The sequence below is a fragment of the Hyaena hyaena genome, unplaced genomic scaffold, assembly GCF_003009895.1.
Source record: "Hyaena hyaena isolate Hyena2069 unplaced genomic scaffold, ASM300989v1 scaffold_453, whole genome shotgun sequence".
NCBI lineage: Eukaryota > Metazoa > Chordata > Mammalia > Carnivora > Hyaenidae > Hyaena > Hyaena hyaena.
In genome coordinates, this window is record NW_024081083.1 from 646,614 (window position 1) to 662,692 (window position 16,079).

Consider the following 16,079-nt stretch of genomic DNA (forward strand, 5'->3'; position numbering starts at 1 on the left):
AGCCCAAGACGCAACGTGGGATAAAAACCACGCTCACGTGTCTTCGTGACAGACTGAGATGGTACGAATGTAACATCACCCTGATTCGATGGAAACCGGTGTGATGTGTGGAAAGAGTTTTTCACCAGGCGAGAGGCAGGGGAGGCTGGAGGATTTCTGAATCCCATCTGGAGTAAGGCTGTCCTGAAATCATGGGTTGCTAACCAGGTTTTAAAAAAAGAAACAGCTTTCTTAAGCTAGAATTCACATCTCATACAGCTCGCCCTTTTAAAACGTACCATCCAGTGGTTTTTAATATATTCAAAGAGCTCTGCATCCGTCACCGCTATCAAACGTGAAAACACTGTCGCTGCCCCCAAAAGAAACCACCTAACCCCGCCTGTCAGCAGTGACTCCCGCCCCCCAATCCCTGGCCCTCGCCAACGACCGTGTTCTTCTCTCCTGAGTGACCTCTGTGGGCGTTTCACGTAGATGGAATCATAGATATGTGGCCTTTTGTGGCTGGCTTCTTTCACTTGGTATCGTGCGCTTGATTTCAGTGTTCTGCACTGTCAGCTAACGGTCCACTGTACGGACATGCCACATTATGCAATCACAGCTCTCTAGTAGTAACGCATCATCCTGCGTGAGGCCCTAGGGATCTATCTGAAGATGGAAAAGGTCTTGCTTTCAAGAAATTCGAGAAGCTTCAAGAAGCGGGACAGAGATCAAGAGAACATGCCGACAGCAGACTGCAGGAACCCATGGAGCACAGGGTTGGGAATGGAGAATGAAGAGGAGCAGAGGCCAGAGTAGGAGGGGACGAGGGGCCTGGGGCCAGCCACGTCAAGGAACCCGGACTTGAGGCTCCAGGCAAGGGAGGACCCTTCCTTCACGAAGAGCCTTCCAAACAGCACTTGTTTTTTTCTCATCTTGCACCACCTACAGAGGGAAACCCAAACCCATAAACATATACACCCACACCATCATCCCGATGAAATAAATTACTGTGCCATTCTTCCCAGTCACCTCCAGAGAGCATGCTCTGATCACCCTGGCATAAGTAAGGTTTTCCTTCATAAGCGCTTGCAGGTTCCTATACCTTTTCACGGGAGCTGTCAGGTACAAACGAGGCATGGACGCTAGCACACTGCAGTCCTCCCTGCTGCTGTGCAGCCTACTTAAGGGCAAGGGCAGTTTGAGATATCCTAAAACCCAAGCAGTGTAAGTGGTGATTAAATAAACTGGGAAAAGGGCATCGATTTCGTTAAAAGCAGGCACCTGGCACGACATGTGCACAGAACGGCCGGTCTGAGGGAAGAGGGTGGGTATGGACGTAAAAATGTGAGACACTGATGGGAGAAGCACACGGCTGACAGCACACAGACGAGAAAGGTCCCCAGCAGCCGGAAGAGGAGGAACAAACGGGGTGGGAACAACCATCAGGCCCCCGCCGTGCACCACGCAAACTGCATTATCAGCGTTCATTTCCGCAGCAACGACAAAGGAGGTATTCAGGGGCCCATTCTGCACAGCAAGAAGCACGCTTTGAGAAGGTAAGTGTACGTGACACAGGCAGGGGTGTCCCACCTGAGCCTGCCCGCCCAGGACATGCGCCTCCCACCAGGCCACACTGCCACCCTACTTCTGTAACTTGGCTTACGCCTGCACAAACACACGTCAACTGCGGTGTTTTTCTTGAGGTAAAAGTGCACAAGTATGTAGCGGACTAATTCTATTCTCAAATCTACTAAACTAGGTCATACTGTCAATAAGGTGATAAAAATGGATATGTGATCACTATGGGTCTTTAAAAAGAAATGCCCACAACAGAAGTTTCCTCATCTTGCAGCCAGCAACTAGGCATTATGCTGAAATTTATGTAAGGTTTCTTTTGGATGTGAGGAGAATGTTTCAAAATTTAATAACCTAAGTAACTTTCTTTATTTACCCCCAGGCGGAATCAAAATTTGTCCTGAAAACTAAGAGAAACATTTTAAAGATTTTTAAAAAATTTCTTTATACTATTTAATTATTTTTGAGAAAGAGAGAGACAGCATGAGCAAAGGAGGGGCAGAGAGAGAGGGAGACACAGAACTTGAAGCAGGCTCCAGGACAGAGCCTGACAGTGGGTTAGACCTCACGAACTGCGAGGTCATGATCTGAGCCGAAGTAAGACGCTTAGCCAACTGAGCCACCTGGTACCCCAAGACCTTTTTTTTCTTTAAGTTTATTTATTTATTTTGAGAGAGACAGACACAGTGTGAGTAGGGAAGGGGCAGAGAGAGAGGGAGACACAGAACTTGAAGCAGGCTCCAGGACAGAGCCTGACAGTGGGTTAGACCTCACGAACTGCGAGGTCATGATCTGAGCCGAAGTAAGACGCTTAGCCAACTGAGCCACCTGGTACCCCAAGACCTTTTTTTTCTTTAAGTTTATTTATTTATTTTGAGAGAGACAGACACAGTGTGAGTAGGGAAGGGGCAGAGAGAGAGGGAGGGGGAGAGAGAATTCCAAGCAGGCTCCACGCTGCCGGCACAGAGCCCAATGTGGGGCTTGAACCCACAAAGCTGTGAGATCTTGACCTGAGCAGAAACCAAGAGTCGGACACTTAACTGAGTGAGCCACCCAGACACCCTAAGATGAGTATTCTATTTTCTTTAAAATTTTTTAATGTTTATTTATTTTTGAGAGAGAGAAAGAGTGTGTGCGCATGAGAGCACAAGCAGGGGAGGGGCAGAGAGAGAGGGAGACACAGAATCTGAAGCCGACCAGGCTCCAAGTTGTCGGCAGAGACCGATGACAGTCTCGAACTCACGAAACATGAGCTCATGGCCTGAGCCAAAACCAAGAGTCGGATGCTAAATGGACTGAGCCACCCACGTGCCCCAACTAAGAGGAACGTTTTAAACATGGCATTAGGACTAGAAAAAAGAAAAAAGCAGAGGATAGTTTAAATTCAACATGAACTCAACTAACAGAATCTTTTTTCATAATATCTGCAAGTAGCAGGAACTATTTAGGACTTTCCTAACACCCTCTCTCTCCAGTTAATCATGAAATGTACCAGTGTTTTCCCTGTGTTTTCAATGGCAATACAATTAGTAAATGACCTACGGATTTAGTAAAGCTACAGGGGTAGGGGAGATCTGCTACGCGAATGAAAAATTACAAACAGGAAAAAAGAGAGCTGAAAACTCAAAATTCTTCCTGTTTAAACAGCAAATAAAGCCTCCGTGTTATAAAACAAACGCACAAGCATAAGCAGAGTGGGTGTTATCAACTACTCAATTAAAAGGTGCCCCCAAGTCTATGCCACTTAAAGCAAAAAAAAAAAAAAAAAGAAAGTTGCAGCAGGCAAAAGAGCTCCTCAAACAATGAATTCTTGCTTTTCAGACCTCAAATAAATAATAGCAAATATTTTTGAACAACTTTCACCAATTATAATTTCTATGTGGAAAGGCATGCTTTTTACAAAAGCAAAAATCTTTGAAATGACAGTCAAGGGAGCTATTTCTGCCTGCCTACACTTGCAAACTCACCACATGTTCAACACTTTCTGGCAGCTATACACATACACACACAAAAAAAAAATACAGGAAAAAAGAGAGAGAAAGGGAGGGAAGGAGATGGGGGGGAGGGAAATGGGGGAGGGAGAGGGGGGGATAAGAGAGAGAGAGAGAGATCATCAGAAGTAGCCCACATTGAAAACATTACATTGTTTTTCATGCTTAATTTTTTTCCAAGCAGCTTTATCATTTACATTCACAGAAAAACTATTGTGAAGCTAATATGAACACATGCAGCATACTATAAAATTGGTAATTATTCTTATACTTACAGAAAAAAAAAAGGAGCATCTACCCTATAGAAATAATTTTCATGCATCAGCACTCCTTAAAAAATGCTAAAAATTGGCTGTTAATTCTAAGTAAGAAATTGAGCACAGTTCCTAAATATTTTTGTATTATAAAATTTATTTACTGAAATAGCACTGTTTTAAACGTAGTGATTAAAATCACTTGTCGTGCATGCCCTGAAAAAGACCTCCTGGAATAATTGTATGTATGACTATAAATCTCAAACATGCATAGTTTAAGAGCAAAGAAGGAAAACAAATCCGTACTTGGTTTCATCCATCACTTCTACTTCCGTAGGGGCTGTGATGGGTGCATTTGAACGTCCCGCGGTGGGGTCATCTGTGTTTAACTCTCCATTTGTCGAACTTACAACCTGCCAAAGAGAGAAAAAAAATATATATACACATGAGGCAACAGGTTATACAATGATAAAAACTAAGGTTAAAGTATTTAAATTAGAAAGTTAATATGAAGAACACAAAACAATTAGTATGTAGTTGAGTTGTTCATAACTAAATAAAGTAATAGCTCTAATATTTTGGGAAAAATCAAGGCTATCTAATATTGGCTTTTCCAACTAACTTCCTTTTGCCTCAGATTTTTAAGGCTAACTCCTACACCCCAGTCTCCATCAGTCCCCCGAGGCGTGCCCATCTGCACAGGCACCTGGCTACAGCAGGAACTAGTCCCCTCGGGAACATCCATACAGCTCCTTCCGACAGACCTTGCACTTCCATCTGTAACCCCTGCCTGGGTCTCCCCCACATCCCACCAACTCCTTCCCCGGCTGTTCACGCCCCTGGGCCAGGAGTCACTGTGATTTTGCTTTGTGCCTGAAACCTTACATCTTATCGATCAGGGGGGCCTGTTAAATCCTTCCCCAAAACACATCCCCAAATGAGTCAGTTCCTGCCGCCTCTAGTACCACCAGGGCTGTGGTTCAAGCCACCACGATCTCTTGTGGGAATGAGAGTAACAACCTACTAACTGGTGGTCTGCTTTTTTTTTTTTTTACCTGTCCCTTCCCTCCATGAAGGTATGGTCCACACAACAACCAGAGTGCTCATTTTAAGATGGAAATTACATCATGTATAATTACCTGCTTAAACCTTCTCAAGTGTCAACTTCCCAGGTCACTTAAAGATCCATATTCTTTACCCCAATTTACAAAGCCCCACATCCGAATCCTCCCTACCCCTTGATCTCATTTACCTTTTCCTTTGTTCACTAGCCTTCATTCAGTATGTCAAATTATTCCCACCTTGAGGCTTTGGTATTATCTACTCTCAATGCCTGAACCAACTCTCTTCTTGCTTACTGGCTATTTTCCTCTTTCAGATTCTTAAAGAACATCCCTAAAGCAGGCCTTTTCTACCACATAATCTTTCTATACACACTCTGTCCTTTAGACTCTACTGTTAACTCTTTGTAGAGCATTTATCCAGACAGATGATCTTCTAATCATGTGGAATGACACCCTCTCCCACCTCCTCTCGCTCCAGAACAGCAGGAACTTTGTCTTGCTCCCTACTGTATCTACTCACTAAAAACTGGCACAGGACAAGAAGTCAATAAATGATTGTTGAAATAAATGAATGAATGCATGCAAGGATGAATGAAACCCTAAAACAAAATAGAAATCACAGCAAAATACCCATGTTCTCACCCATCCTCTTGGTCCCACAAAGGCACCTTACTATCCTAAACTTACTTGCTTTCCCTTAAACTGCTTCAAAACAATAGTCTTAACACTTTCATTTTCCATTCATTTATTTTTTAACTTCTTACAATCTGTACTCTGTCCCTATACCAGATTTCTATTAAGATCACTCTTGAAGGTTACCAATGATTCCTAGAAAAATATATCCAGCGGTCTTTGCTTGGCCCTCATTTTCCCGGACACTTCTGTATCACTTAGCATGAGCTGGCATTCTAGAATAAGATGGGTCTAGAAACAAAAGTTAGCTCTAACAGCTATGTGACCCGGAAAAGATACGTCATCTTGCTAAACCTCAATGTTCCCAACTACAAAATGGGAAACAGGAATGTCTATTTAACAAGACTGTCATGAGGATGAAAAGGAATCAATGTGTAAACCACAGTACCAGGCATATATCAGGAGCCCCATAAATGGGGGCCATCACTACTCTGCCAGTTTCGCCTGCATCCATGGCTTCAGCTACAACCTCTATGGAAAGTACTTGCCGAGCCAACCACTGACCCACACGTTCACTCAGACCAAGTTCGGTACCTCAAACTCAGTATTTCCAAAATCGAACCTCTCATACCTCTTCTTCAATGTGCTTCTCTTCCTTTATCTATGGTTCCAATTTCCAGGGGTCCCTACTGTATTTCCAGACCTCCAGGCTCAAAATCAAGAACCATCTCAGCAGTTCTCCCATCTGACCTCATCATGAGAAAAACAGTGTAAACGTACCAAACGTATCAAATGTGTCACCACGGTGACAGCGGAATACCGGGTCCATTTACAGAGCCCCATTTTACTGAAACTTCACTAGTTCACATATTCTTAACAAGAGGTTATGACATGCCAAGTAAAGTAACTCTACGCCAACTGCAAATCGAGAAAAATGCAGGAATCATGGAGGCTGAGGTGCCTCCATGGAGGCAAGTGGACCAAGTACCTAGAAATGAACCTACACCTGTGCCCACTGCCGAGAACAGACAAAAACAACCTTGGTCATCTGCAGAGACAACCAACCCAAGGAGAGGAACTCTCTTGTGTCTAAGTCGGCCTCTGTTGAGACACCGGCTCCCTCCTTCCTGGCCTTCTACTGAGTTCCATGGCAATTTTTCCTCTTTATTTCTCCCTCTTTCTGAAAACACGGAACAGTCAATATTTGTTCTAGTTATCAAACATAATTTGGCTCTTTATTCTTAATTTTTACAACACCAGAGCTCCTATGCTGAATTACAAAGGAGCTGGAAAGCAAGATTCTTATCTTACACTCTTGTCGTCGCCACTATCTGTAATGTGCAGGATGCTTTGCATGCAGAAGATAAACTGTTCACTGAACAATTTCCACTGCTCTTCTCTCAACGGAGTATTCACAGGTGTCTCTTCCTTCTCTGTGCGCCATGGCCCTAGATAGCTGGAGGGATCCCCTCTCCATCTCTAGGCAGCTCTTCAAACATGCCTTTCCTTACTTTAAGGGACATAACTGAAAATCTTACATCTCAGGTAGTCTAAGTTTCCAGCAAGAGCAACTGTATGAACATGCAGTAAGTTCATATAATCCGACTTATTTCAGTTCGCACAAAGTCATACCTGACATTAATAAGCTTTATTCTAGTGAAATGTTTTCAACCTCATTCCACCCAGCTGACAGAACCAGACCAGAAGGAAATAACATCTTCCATTATGTACTTCTTTAATGTAATTTTTCTTTGCTTTCCCAGATTCCCCAATTCTCTAAGTAAGGGCTAATATTCCAGGCTAAGAATAGAATCAACATGGTAACAGAGTTCTCCTATAAAAGCGGCCTACTTAATACTGGTGACATGAGAATATATCAAGGTATTAAAACTTTTCTCTTAAGAAAACTATGGTCTTTTTGCAAAGGGGGATTTTACAAAAACAAAAAACAAAAAACAACAGCAAAAAACCCCCAAAGATATAGTACTATGAATAGCATGTCATTATATTCCTGGAGACCTAAATCAAGGAAACAAATGTTCACAAATTATTTTCATAAACCAAATTCTAAAGAATGATCCCATTTATGCGACATTTCTAGAATTATAACTTGAACTAGAACATACAAGTCCATGAAATATTAGCATCCAATGGCTGATTTTTGTAACAAAAGTTTAACTAAAATGACAGCTGCTTTCAAGTCTGAAATTTTAAAAAAATAATTCAGGTGTTTCACAGGGTGTTTTGTTCTTGCTGTTCTTAAAGAAATGTTCTCTGATATCCCCATGGTGATAAGGAACTCAGTATAATTTTTATTTTAAGAGGTTACAGAAAAATAAAATAAATAAAAAGGCAGCCAGATGCAGCATTACTATTAGTGTATCAAAGTTTAAGGGGGCAGAGGAATGTGGAAACAGCCTGAAGCTAAGTGTGGGAGATAAGTGATGGTCCACTTAAGGGCTGCCCACCATACTGATTCCAAAAGAAGTCATTCTCATAGACTTTTGAGTACAAAGATAACACACGGTATCTTTGTCATCAATGACTTTAGAAGGCCAATTAAGTTACTTTCCAAATCCAATGACTTCATACAAATGAGTTGTACCACCATCTTCCTAATTGCTATCTGAGTTATGGTAAGCCCACTACCAGATCTCCATCTAGCCAATAAATATATTAGAAATATTGAAACATTATATACCTCACTTATGCCCTAAGTTTTTTCTAAAAGTAATCTATAAGAAAGCACATTAAGAAATGAAGACATAGTTAAGAGTAATTTCCAAAGACATCACTGGATCTGGGCCAGGTTCACACTTACCACACGAAACCCATGTTCATACGTATTCTAAAGCCTAGAGTGACAATTCTAACTGATGTTCCTGATATTCCATCTGAAAACCCGAAGGCACAGTGACATTCTCACGGACTTTAAACAAGATGCACCAGAATGATTTCCAGTCTCACTTCTGCTTACGCACAAACTAAGCAGAGCCCTATACTCTTTGAGTACTCCAGGCTCTAGGGATGTTACTGGAAATGTTACTGTAGCAGACCCTGAACGTAAGCCTGTAATGCTGATCTATCCTGTGACACTGGGACAAAGGATCTCCTGAGCTGGACGAAGTTGCTGAGCAGGAATGACAGATCTCCCGAAGGCTCACAACTACTCTCCCTGCACAACCTCCCCATAGCAGATTTCAGTGCCCTGGAAAACAGAACAGAAAGATACGAGTGTACTGGTCACTCATTCCTCCCTGTTGTCAGGACCTCTGTATTTTCAAAGACTCAATGGAGAAATCGAAAACTGGTTATTTGCAATGTTTTAGAAAGAGGAGTACTCAGGACGGACACAAGGGAGGACCGGCTGAAATGTGGCACCGACTACTCTGGCTGGGAACCGTGCACGTTACCGTGTGTCTTTCCTGTTCTCATCACCTGCATTTGCATTTCTCAACTCACAGTGACCAGAATATCAGCGTCCAGGAAGACAATGTTATGCATTCGCGCCCATCACCAGATCTGGGGGCACAACACAGGAGCACGGTTTGCGGTTCTGGACTTTCCCCCTGGGCTGGGGGTGGGGGGTGCACGGTGTTCCTTAACTGCAACCCAAGGCTGTACAACCACCGGGAGCTGCACCATCTCACGTAGTTTGCCAGTAGCACCCTCAACGGTAGTCTTCCTCCCTCTGCCGGGAAAGCACCTGTCCACTCTCGGGACCAGGCTCTCAGATGGCCTGGTGTCCAGGAGCTGTGCTACAGCCACGGGCATGGTTCCCAGGGGATGCAAGATGAGCACAGCTTGCTGCCAGTGGCATGTTTTAAAACCTCATTTTGGGGGCCGGGGTGGCTCAGTCGGGTGGGGATCTGACTCTTGATTTCGGCTCAGGTCATGATCTCACAGTTCATGAGATTGAGCCCCACATAGGGCTCTGCGCTGACAGTGTGAATTAGGATTTTCTCTCTCCCTCTCTCTGCCCCTCCCCTGCATGTAAGCTATCTCTAATAAGTAAATTTTAAATAAATAATAAAAGCTCATTTTGGAGAGGCCAGTTTGCCAGGCAGAAACAGATCAAAAAGGGCTAAATGACATTACCTTCCCCTTCAGCCCTACAACAAACTAGATTCCACCTTCTAATTATCTCTCTCCTGTCTCTTCATCTCCGCTGCCCATCACTTCCCTCAGCCAGACCTGCCTTAGACTTCTCTCTCCAATCTAGTCCCTAGTCACCTTTAGAGAAAACACTAATCAGGGTACCTTGCTTATTAGCTCATTCTCTTCACGGCCACCCAATATTCTCAAATAAGTGACAAATGAAATAACAGGATCTGTTAGGTCCTTCATGATTTCTTTCCTGCTGACCTCTCAGTCTTATTTCACAACATACACACCAGCTGGACTGGATCGTAGTGACTCGCTCAGTATGACAGCACATCCTTACAGGTGTTGTTTTCTTGCCTGGGACAGTCCTCCCTTGAGCCGTTTCCCTTCTTCTTCAACTCTAACCCCTACTGATTCTACATGTTAAAAACAAAAAACACAATTCAAGAAGAGATTGCTCTTTCCAGGAAACCTTAACCTATGAAATCCAGGTTAGGTCCTTCCCTATACATTTTCAGAGCACCCCGTACTTCCTCCACTTACCACACTGCCTGTTTAATTAACCTTCCCCATCTCCCCATCAACTGAAAGCTCCATGGGGACAGGCACCTTGTACCTGTTATTCCTCATTTTGATTCAAAGACTCCAGTAGGGTGCCTAGCACCTCCTAGTAGACATTTACATAAATTTGCTGAATAATGCATGGCCAAGAAACTGGAAGTGATGCATCTAAATTTCTCAGCCATATTTAATCAAGGATTCTAAAGGGAGCAGAGAGGGTAAAGATGATTGCCCTGGGAACCTTCCCAAAACATACAACCCAAGAACAGATTCAAAATAAAGTCCTCAGATACTTAACATATTATTTTTAATCTCTCGAGTGGGAAAAGTTCATCAAATGTATAACTGGAGCTTTCTAGTCAGTGAATTAACATGATTACACTAAAGATACTTAATAAAATTAGATAAATCCCACTTTGACAATGCTTTCTTTGGGCTGTACCACTAGACTTCACTTCCCAGAGACTAACCAAGTTTCTTAATCTGAAAAAGCAATAGATTATTCTAGTAGTTAGTATTTCATAAGCCCCACCTTCTATGCCAAATATATTCTAAATTCTCATGACAAAACAATGAGGTGGAAGTATTATTAACATTTCCATTTTACTGATGAATAATCTAAGGCACAGAATGTGAACTTGAGTTTGACTCCAGGGCTTGTGCTCTTAAACACAGGGACATCAACTTGGCAACCTATCTGTCTGATCTGTAAGACATATAGTAACTCTAGAAAAACAAGGAGTTCCTATTTAGACTCCACTATTCAGCTCCAATTAAAAGCACTTCTGAAATGATGAGTATGTGAGGATCCTTCTGTAGGTCAAAATGGCAAGAGGTTTCATCTTGCACGTCAACTGGAAGGAAGCCGCCTGAAACGCTTTGAGGCGCCGAGCTGAGAGCACTTTGGAGTTCCAGGAAAAGAGCACAGTGAAAGGTGCAAGATCAATGCCATGGGCCCCAAATGGCTCACCTGGGGTAACTTGGAGTCTGCTTCCAAATATCCTAAATGTGTACCATATTTATGTATCATCAGATAGCTATTTACTTATTAGGGTAATGTCTTTCCTGATAAAGTACTTGATAACATGTCCTGAGTATTTGTTGAAGGCAATATTTTAATTGCCATATAAAGTCAACATTGGAAACTCTGGTCCAATGGGTTGTATAATGATCATCACGCAGAGAATCTCAAGGCAAATTATTCTCACACTTCTGTATTAACGAAAAGATTTTTCTCTTGATCTCTTCCCTTTATCAGACAATGAGGTTAAAAGAACACATTGTCTCCCTTTCTTCCTTTGTTCTGAATCAAATGCAGTATTCATGTATTATAATAATCATATGAGCTTGGGTTTTAGGCAATTTTCTTTCCTCTTCTTATTACTAGTTTTAAATTACAATTTTTAGTCCAATTATACAAGTGTCATATTGTAACATTTCAAACTTTTTAAGTCGGTCAGATATAGAGCATGAATGAAGTAAAATTTTAGGACAGAACAAGATTCAGGCATGAGCCTACTTAGGCTGCCAGTAAATGTTCACAACAGTTGGACTGGTTTAGTGTCCATCATGTCAGCTTAATTAGTGTTGTAAAATATATTCACGAAGTCAATGAAAACTGTAAAATTTTTTGTTTTACTTATGTTACAGAATTCTAGGAAGTAAAACTGATTGCTTATTAAATATTAGGATGAAGCCAGATGGAGTCTGTGTAGGCAGAAAAGCTTTAAAGAGATGATAAGAAAGGACGAGAGTTGAAACGTCTCTTTTGAAACATATGGAAAAAGAGAACATACAATACCAGAGCTATAAGCCCACAAACTCATTCACCCTTTGACTGTCCAGACATTCCACGAGCCACCTCGGAGAATCCCACAGAGTAAGAAGCAGCTAAGAAAAGACTCGCATGGTAATGGGACAGAAGCTGTAGGAAACCGTTCTAATAGTGTCCTGTCATGACATCCCTGAACACTGAGCAAGACACCTGCCATTATAACAAACAACACTTTAGAAACGGGTCAACAAATACAGACACATACACAATCCAGTTTGTGTTACAAAACTAAATGTAATTCTAGCTATTAACCTTTCCAAGGGTAGAAACTGGAGTCATAATAAAGTTTTACAATTTCGGCATTGTTGCCTCTGAGTCCCTCACTCTAAATTTTTTTTGAACTCTTCAAATATCTCTGTTATGCAGGACTAGAAGTTCCACGGGCTGCAAAGTTCTATAAAAATATTTGGTTACGTAATTTAAATTACCTCTAAAATTTAATGTGAGAAAAACATGAGAACTTAGAAGATTTAATCAAGAATTGACTTTCAGAATTCACAGCAAGAAAGAATAAAATCCAGAGCAGACCCAATAAACCAAATATATATAGATACATATTTTGTATGTAAGAAAAATGCAAATTGCTAAAACATAATGGAAAGTTATTCAAGTGGAAATACGTGGAGGAAAAAACTCAAAACTTTTAAAGAAAGTTCTAAATTGAAATAGGCTGAGATAACACTTATTATCTCAATTACTTTAAACCAGCATTTAATTTACCTTAAGCTAGCATTTTAAAAGAAATAAAAGGCTTGGCAACCTTTCCCTTTCTACAATACACATAAAAGTTGAAAATTTAGGGGGCATGAGAGAGTAAGACATAAGTATCTTGTCTTGTATCCAGAAAAGGGGTTGGGGGAATGAACACATCAAAACAAACAAACAAACAAACAAAGACTGCTTTGAATTTTTATAAAGAAAATTGAAGGAAGTATTCAATAAATACTTGTCCTTGAAATTATTTCCTCCATCTGATATTTTCTATAAATACAAGCAAAATAAACCTTTATAAAAATTAAGGTCATGTTTATTTGACCAGTTAATCAGAAAGTACATTATGAATATGAAGGATGAAAAACTTTCATATCTATTGAGTTGACTTAAGTTTGAAGAAGGCAAAACCAACAAAAGGGAAAAGATAAAGTGTTCTATTACTTAAAGCATTAAAAAAGACTGACATTATTATTGGAAAATCAAGCTTAACACGTATGTCAAATAATACAGTTTGTTTTTCTCTCCTGTTGTGAATATGACTTACTTAACTACTGTTGATTAAACTTGCAAAAATGAACAAAGGTAAAATCGGAGTTTCTATCCCTGGTGGTCTTTCTAGACCATGTTAATTTCACTTTTGGTTAAATACAAAGGAATAGGATTATGGAGAGTTCAGCAACAAGTTTTCCATTAGGATATGAAGTCATGCCATGAGTTCCAAAAAAGGGTTAGTTGTATAAATTTGGGGAATAATCACTCATGCAAAAATCAGAAAATACCTGTACCGAGCCACCATGTCTGTCTGCTGCAAGGTGAGCTCTCAAATGGTGGGGATTTGCCTGCTGGGAGTCCCAAGCTGCCCTGTGGTCTGCCGACTGCCATTTATTTAATGCATGTGGCATGCATGGAAGAAGAAAAACCCAATATGTTAAACATCTCATCCTTATAATATAGAAAACAAACGTACAAAAGGAAATTTAAAATACCCTCACTATTCTGAATCACAGATGCAGTTATCTTTGCATACTGGATGTAGAGAGTTTCTTAGTTAAATGGCTACTATTAGGTGTGGATCAACTACAAAAAATAAAATAGAACCATAGAACTTAGAAGTGAAAGGACTTTAGATACCATGGGCTCCACCCTCCAATTTTATAAATGAAGTTAACCAAGAACCAGGGAGGTACAAGTGATGTGCCCCAGAAAACATTCCAAATACATCACAGAAGTACTAAAAGGCCCACTACATTTTCCTACAGTAGAGGTCCCCATTGGTTTTCTGATGAGGCATTACTTCTAGCAATGTTAAGAAAGATAGTCCTTAAATAGCTGCACTTATCTTAGATCCTAATAAAACCTCTCTCTTGCTTAGTACCGTGTTTCTGATTGTGAGGTTAATATGAGAAAACAGAAAAGTTCTTTGAAAAGCGAACAGTGTTATAGAGAACACTATATAAGGATATGACAAGAAATTTTCTTTGTTGCTCACTGGCAATCCTATTTAAATGAATCCCTTTGCTTCCTTCACCTCTTTTGATCTGGTTCAAATTAAGGGACCCATTCTCAAGACAGGCTGGATAATTCCTGATACTTTCACATGACTTGGCAAATGGGCATGGCAATAACCACAAACTAATAATCTACCAGTAGAATCAGGAGGAGTTGCTTAATAGGGGTCAATGTGTATGTTTCAGAAAATGTGGATGGCACTAATAAAAAGAAGGGGAAGGAATAAAATATTTAAAACTCTTTTACGACTTGGTTCAGCATTAGCTGCTTTGTCGGTGTTATCTTATCTTGAGATACAGAGTATTATTCTCATTTTAATGATGAAGAGATTGAGACTTTAAAGACTTGCCTAAGGTCACAGAAATTGCAAAATACAGCAGCGATTCAAACTCAAGAGCCAACTGCCCTGCTCTGCCAACAGTACTACCTAGCTCCTTAATGCAATTACACATGTTCTCGGGTCGTCAGTCTTCCTTACTTCCTTTCATTTTCAACCTAAGTCAAGAAAAACTTGCCACAAAAAAGAAAAGCGTGCCACAAAGCACTGAGTATACTGGGCTATCGGGAGCCTGAGCCTATCAGTAGCCAGAGCAACCCGGGGCAGGAAGAGACATTAAGTGTAAGTAGGCACAATGAACACATGTCCCACCACTAAGCTTCCCAAATTAAACTGCACAATGCTAAGTTATGTGTGAAGTGTGAGATGGCATGAAGTGTATCTATCGAAACAATTATGACAGTTCTAGGCCTTTTCTTTAAATCCTCCAAGCTCATGACCAGAATGTGGCAGGTGTGTAGCTTAAATTGAGATAGACTACATGAGACCGAATCTGAACAAGAAAGAAGGATAATGGTGCTGAAAGAGACAGATACTTCCATGTTGCCCAGAACGACAGGTGACATGAGAGAGTCCTAGACCACCTTCCAAAGACAAGAAAAGCTCTATCCACAGCCTCTCCTCAGAACCCACTGTTATGTGCACCTGACACTTTGTCTAAAATTTCAGAAAGCCCAGAACTTCAACGATCAACTTCAGGTTACAAATTGTTTATCTGGGGCCACTACAGCATTTCAGTCATTCAATTAAATGTTCTTTTGCGACTGTCAACTTCGGGTTTCCCATAGGACTGAAATGTTTGTTTATTGCTTCACAGATATTTAGGAAAAGACTTTGAGAAACACAACTTTTCCATTATGATGACAATCTGCATGGCCAGGTTTCAAGTTTAATATATAAGCTACCCTAAAGGGTTTCCTGAAAAAACAAAAAACAAAACTCAACTCCCGACATTTAGTGCAAGGACTACACACACACGAATATGGCTCCTACCCTCAGTGAGCTCACAGTCTAGCTAGGCAGACAAGTGTGAAACATATAGAAATTTAAACTTGAAAATGCTTAAACTCTACTTGTACTCAAAAATAAGAATTTCACTTACTGTAAAACCTAACAGCTCAAGTAGTGATCACCAGAGAACATGAATTATTGGTCCTCATCCAAATGAGAAACTGTGATTTATAAAACATCAACCCTAAGTTTTGACTTTTGAGCCATTTCTTTCTAAGCCGACCAGAGTACTCAAGCTATCAGTGAGTAGTAATTTGTATCTGATGTGATTTCTATAGAAGACCCTTTACTGTTCCCATTTTTCTAAGGCAAAATTCTAAACCTATTCTTTTTTAAATTCTAAGGCAAAATTCTACTCTTTTTAAATTGGCTGTACTTTAAAGCATAATATTGTTAAATATCCCCTAAATGGAGCACTTTATTTTGCTACGATTTTTAGTAAGGTATGTTCTTTCCTTTCATTTTCAACTCTTGTTTAACTCAGTGGAACTCCAGTGGGATAAAAGACAGAAG

At 40.7% G+C, this 16,079-nt stretch overlaps 1 protein-coding gene across 4 annotated transcripts in view; it reads right to left on the reverse strand.

Annotated features, from left to right (window-relative positions):
* The window catches only part of CSNK1G3 (casein kinase 1 gamma 3), a 109,490-nt gene that overhangs the window by 7,835 nt on the left and 85,576 nt on the right, over nt 1-16,079 (reverse strand). For 2 of the 4 annotated variants that reach the window (XM_039253425.1, XM_039253424.1), the window contains exons 11-12: nt 4,106-4,212; nt 3,522-3,545 (exon numbers count right to left, since the gene is read on the reverse strand). In XM_039253425.1, coding sequence (XP_039109356.1) covers nt 3,522-3,545; nt 4,106-4,212 — 131 coding nt within the window. Of the gene's footprint in view, nt 1-3,517; nt 3,546-4,105; nt 4,213-16,079 lie in introns of those variants that run through there. The other 2 variants (XM_039253428.1, XM_039253426.1) reach the window with 2 other exon arrangements.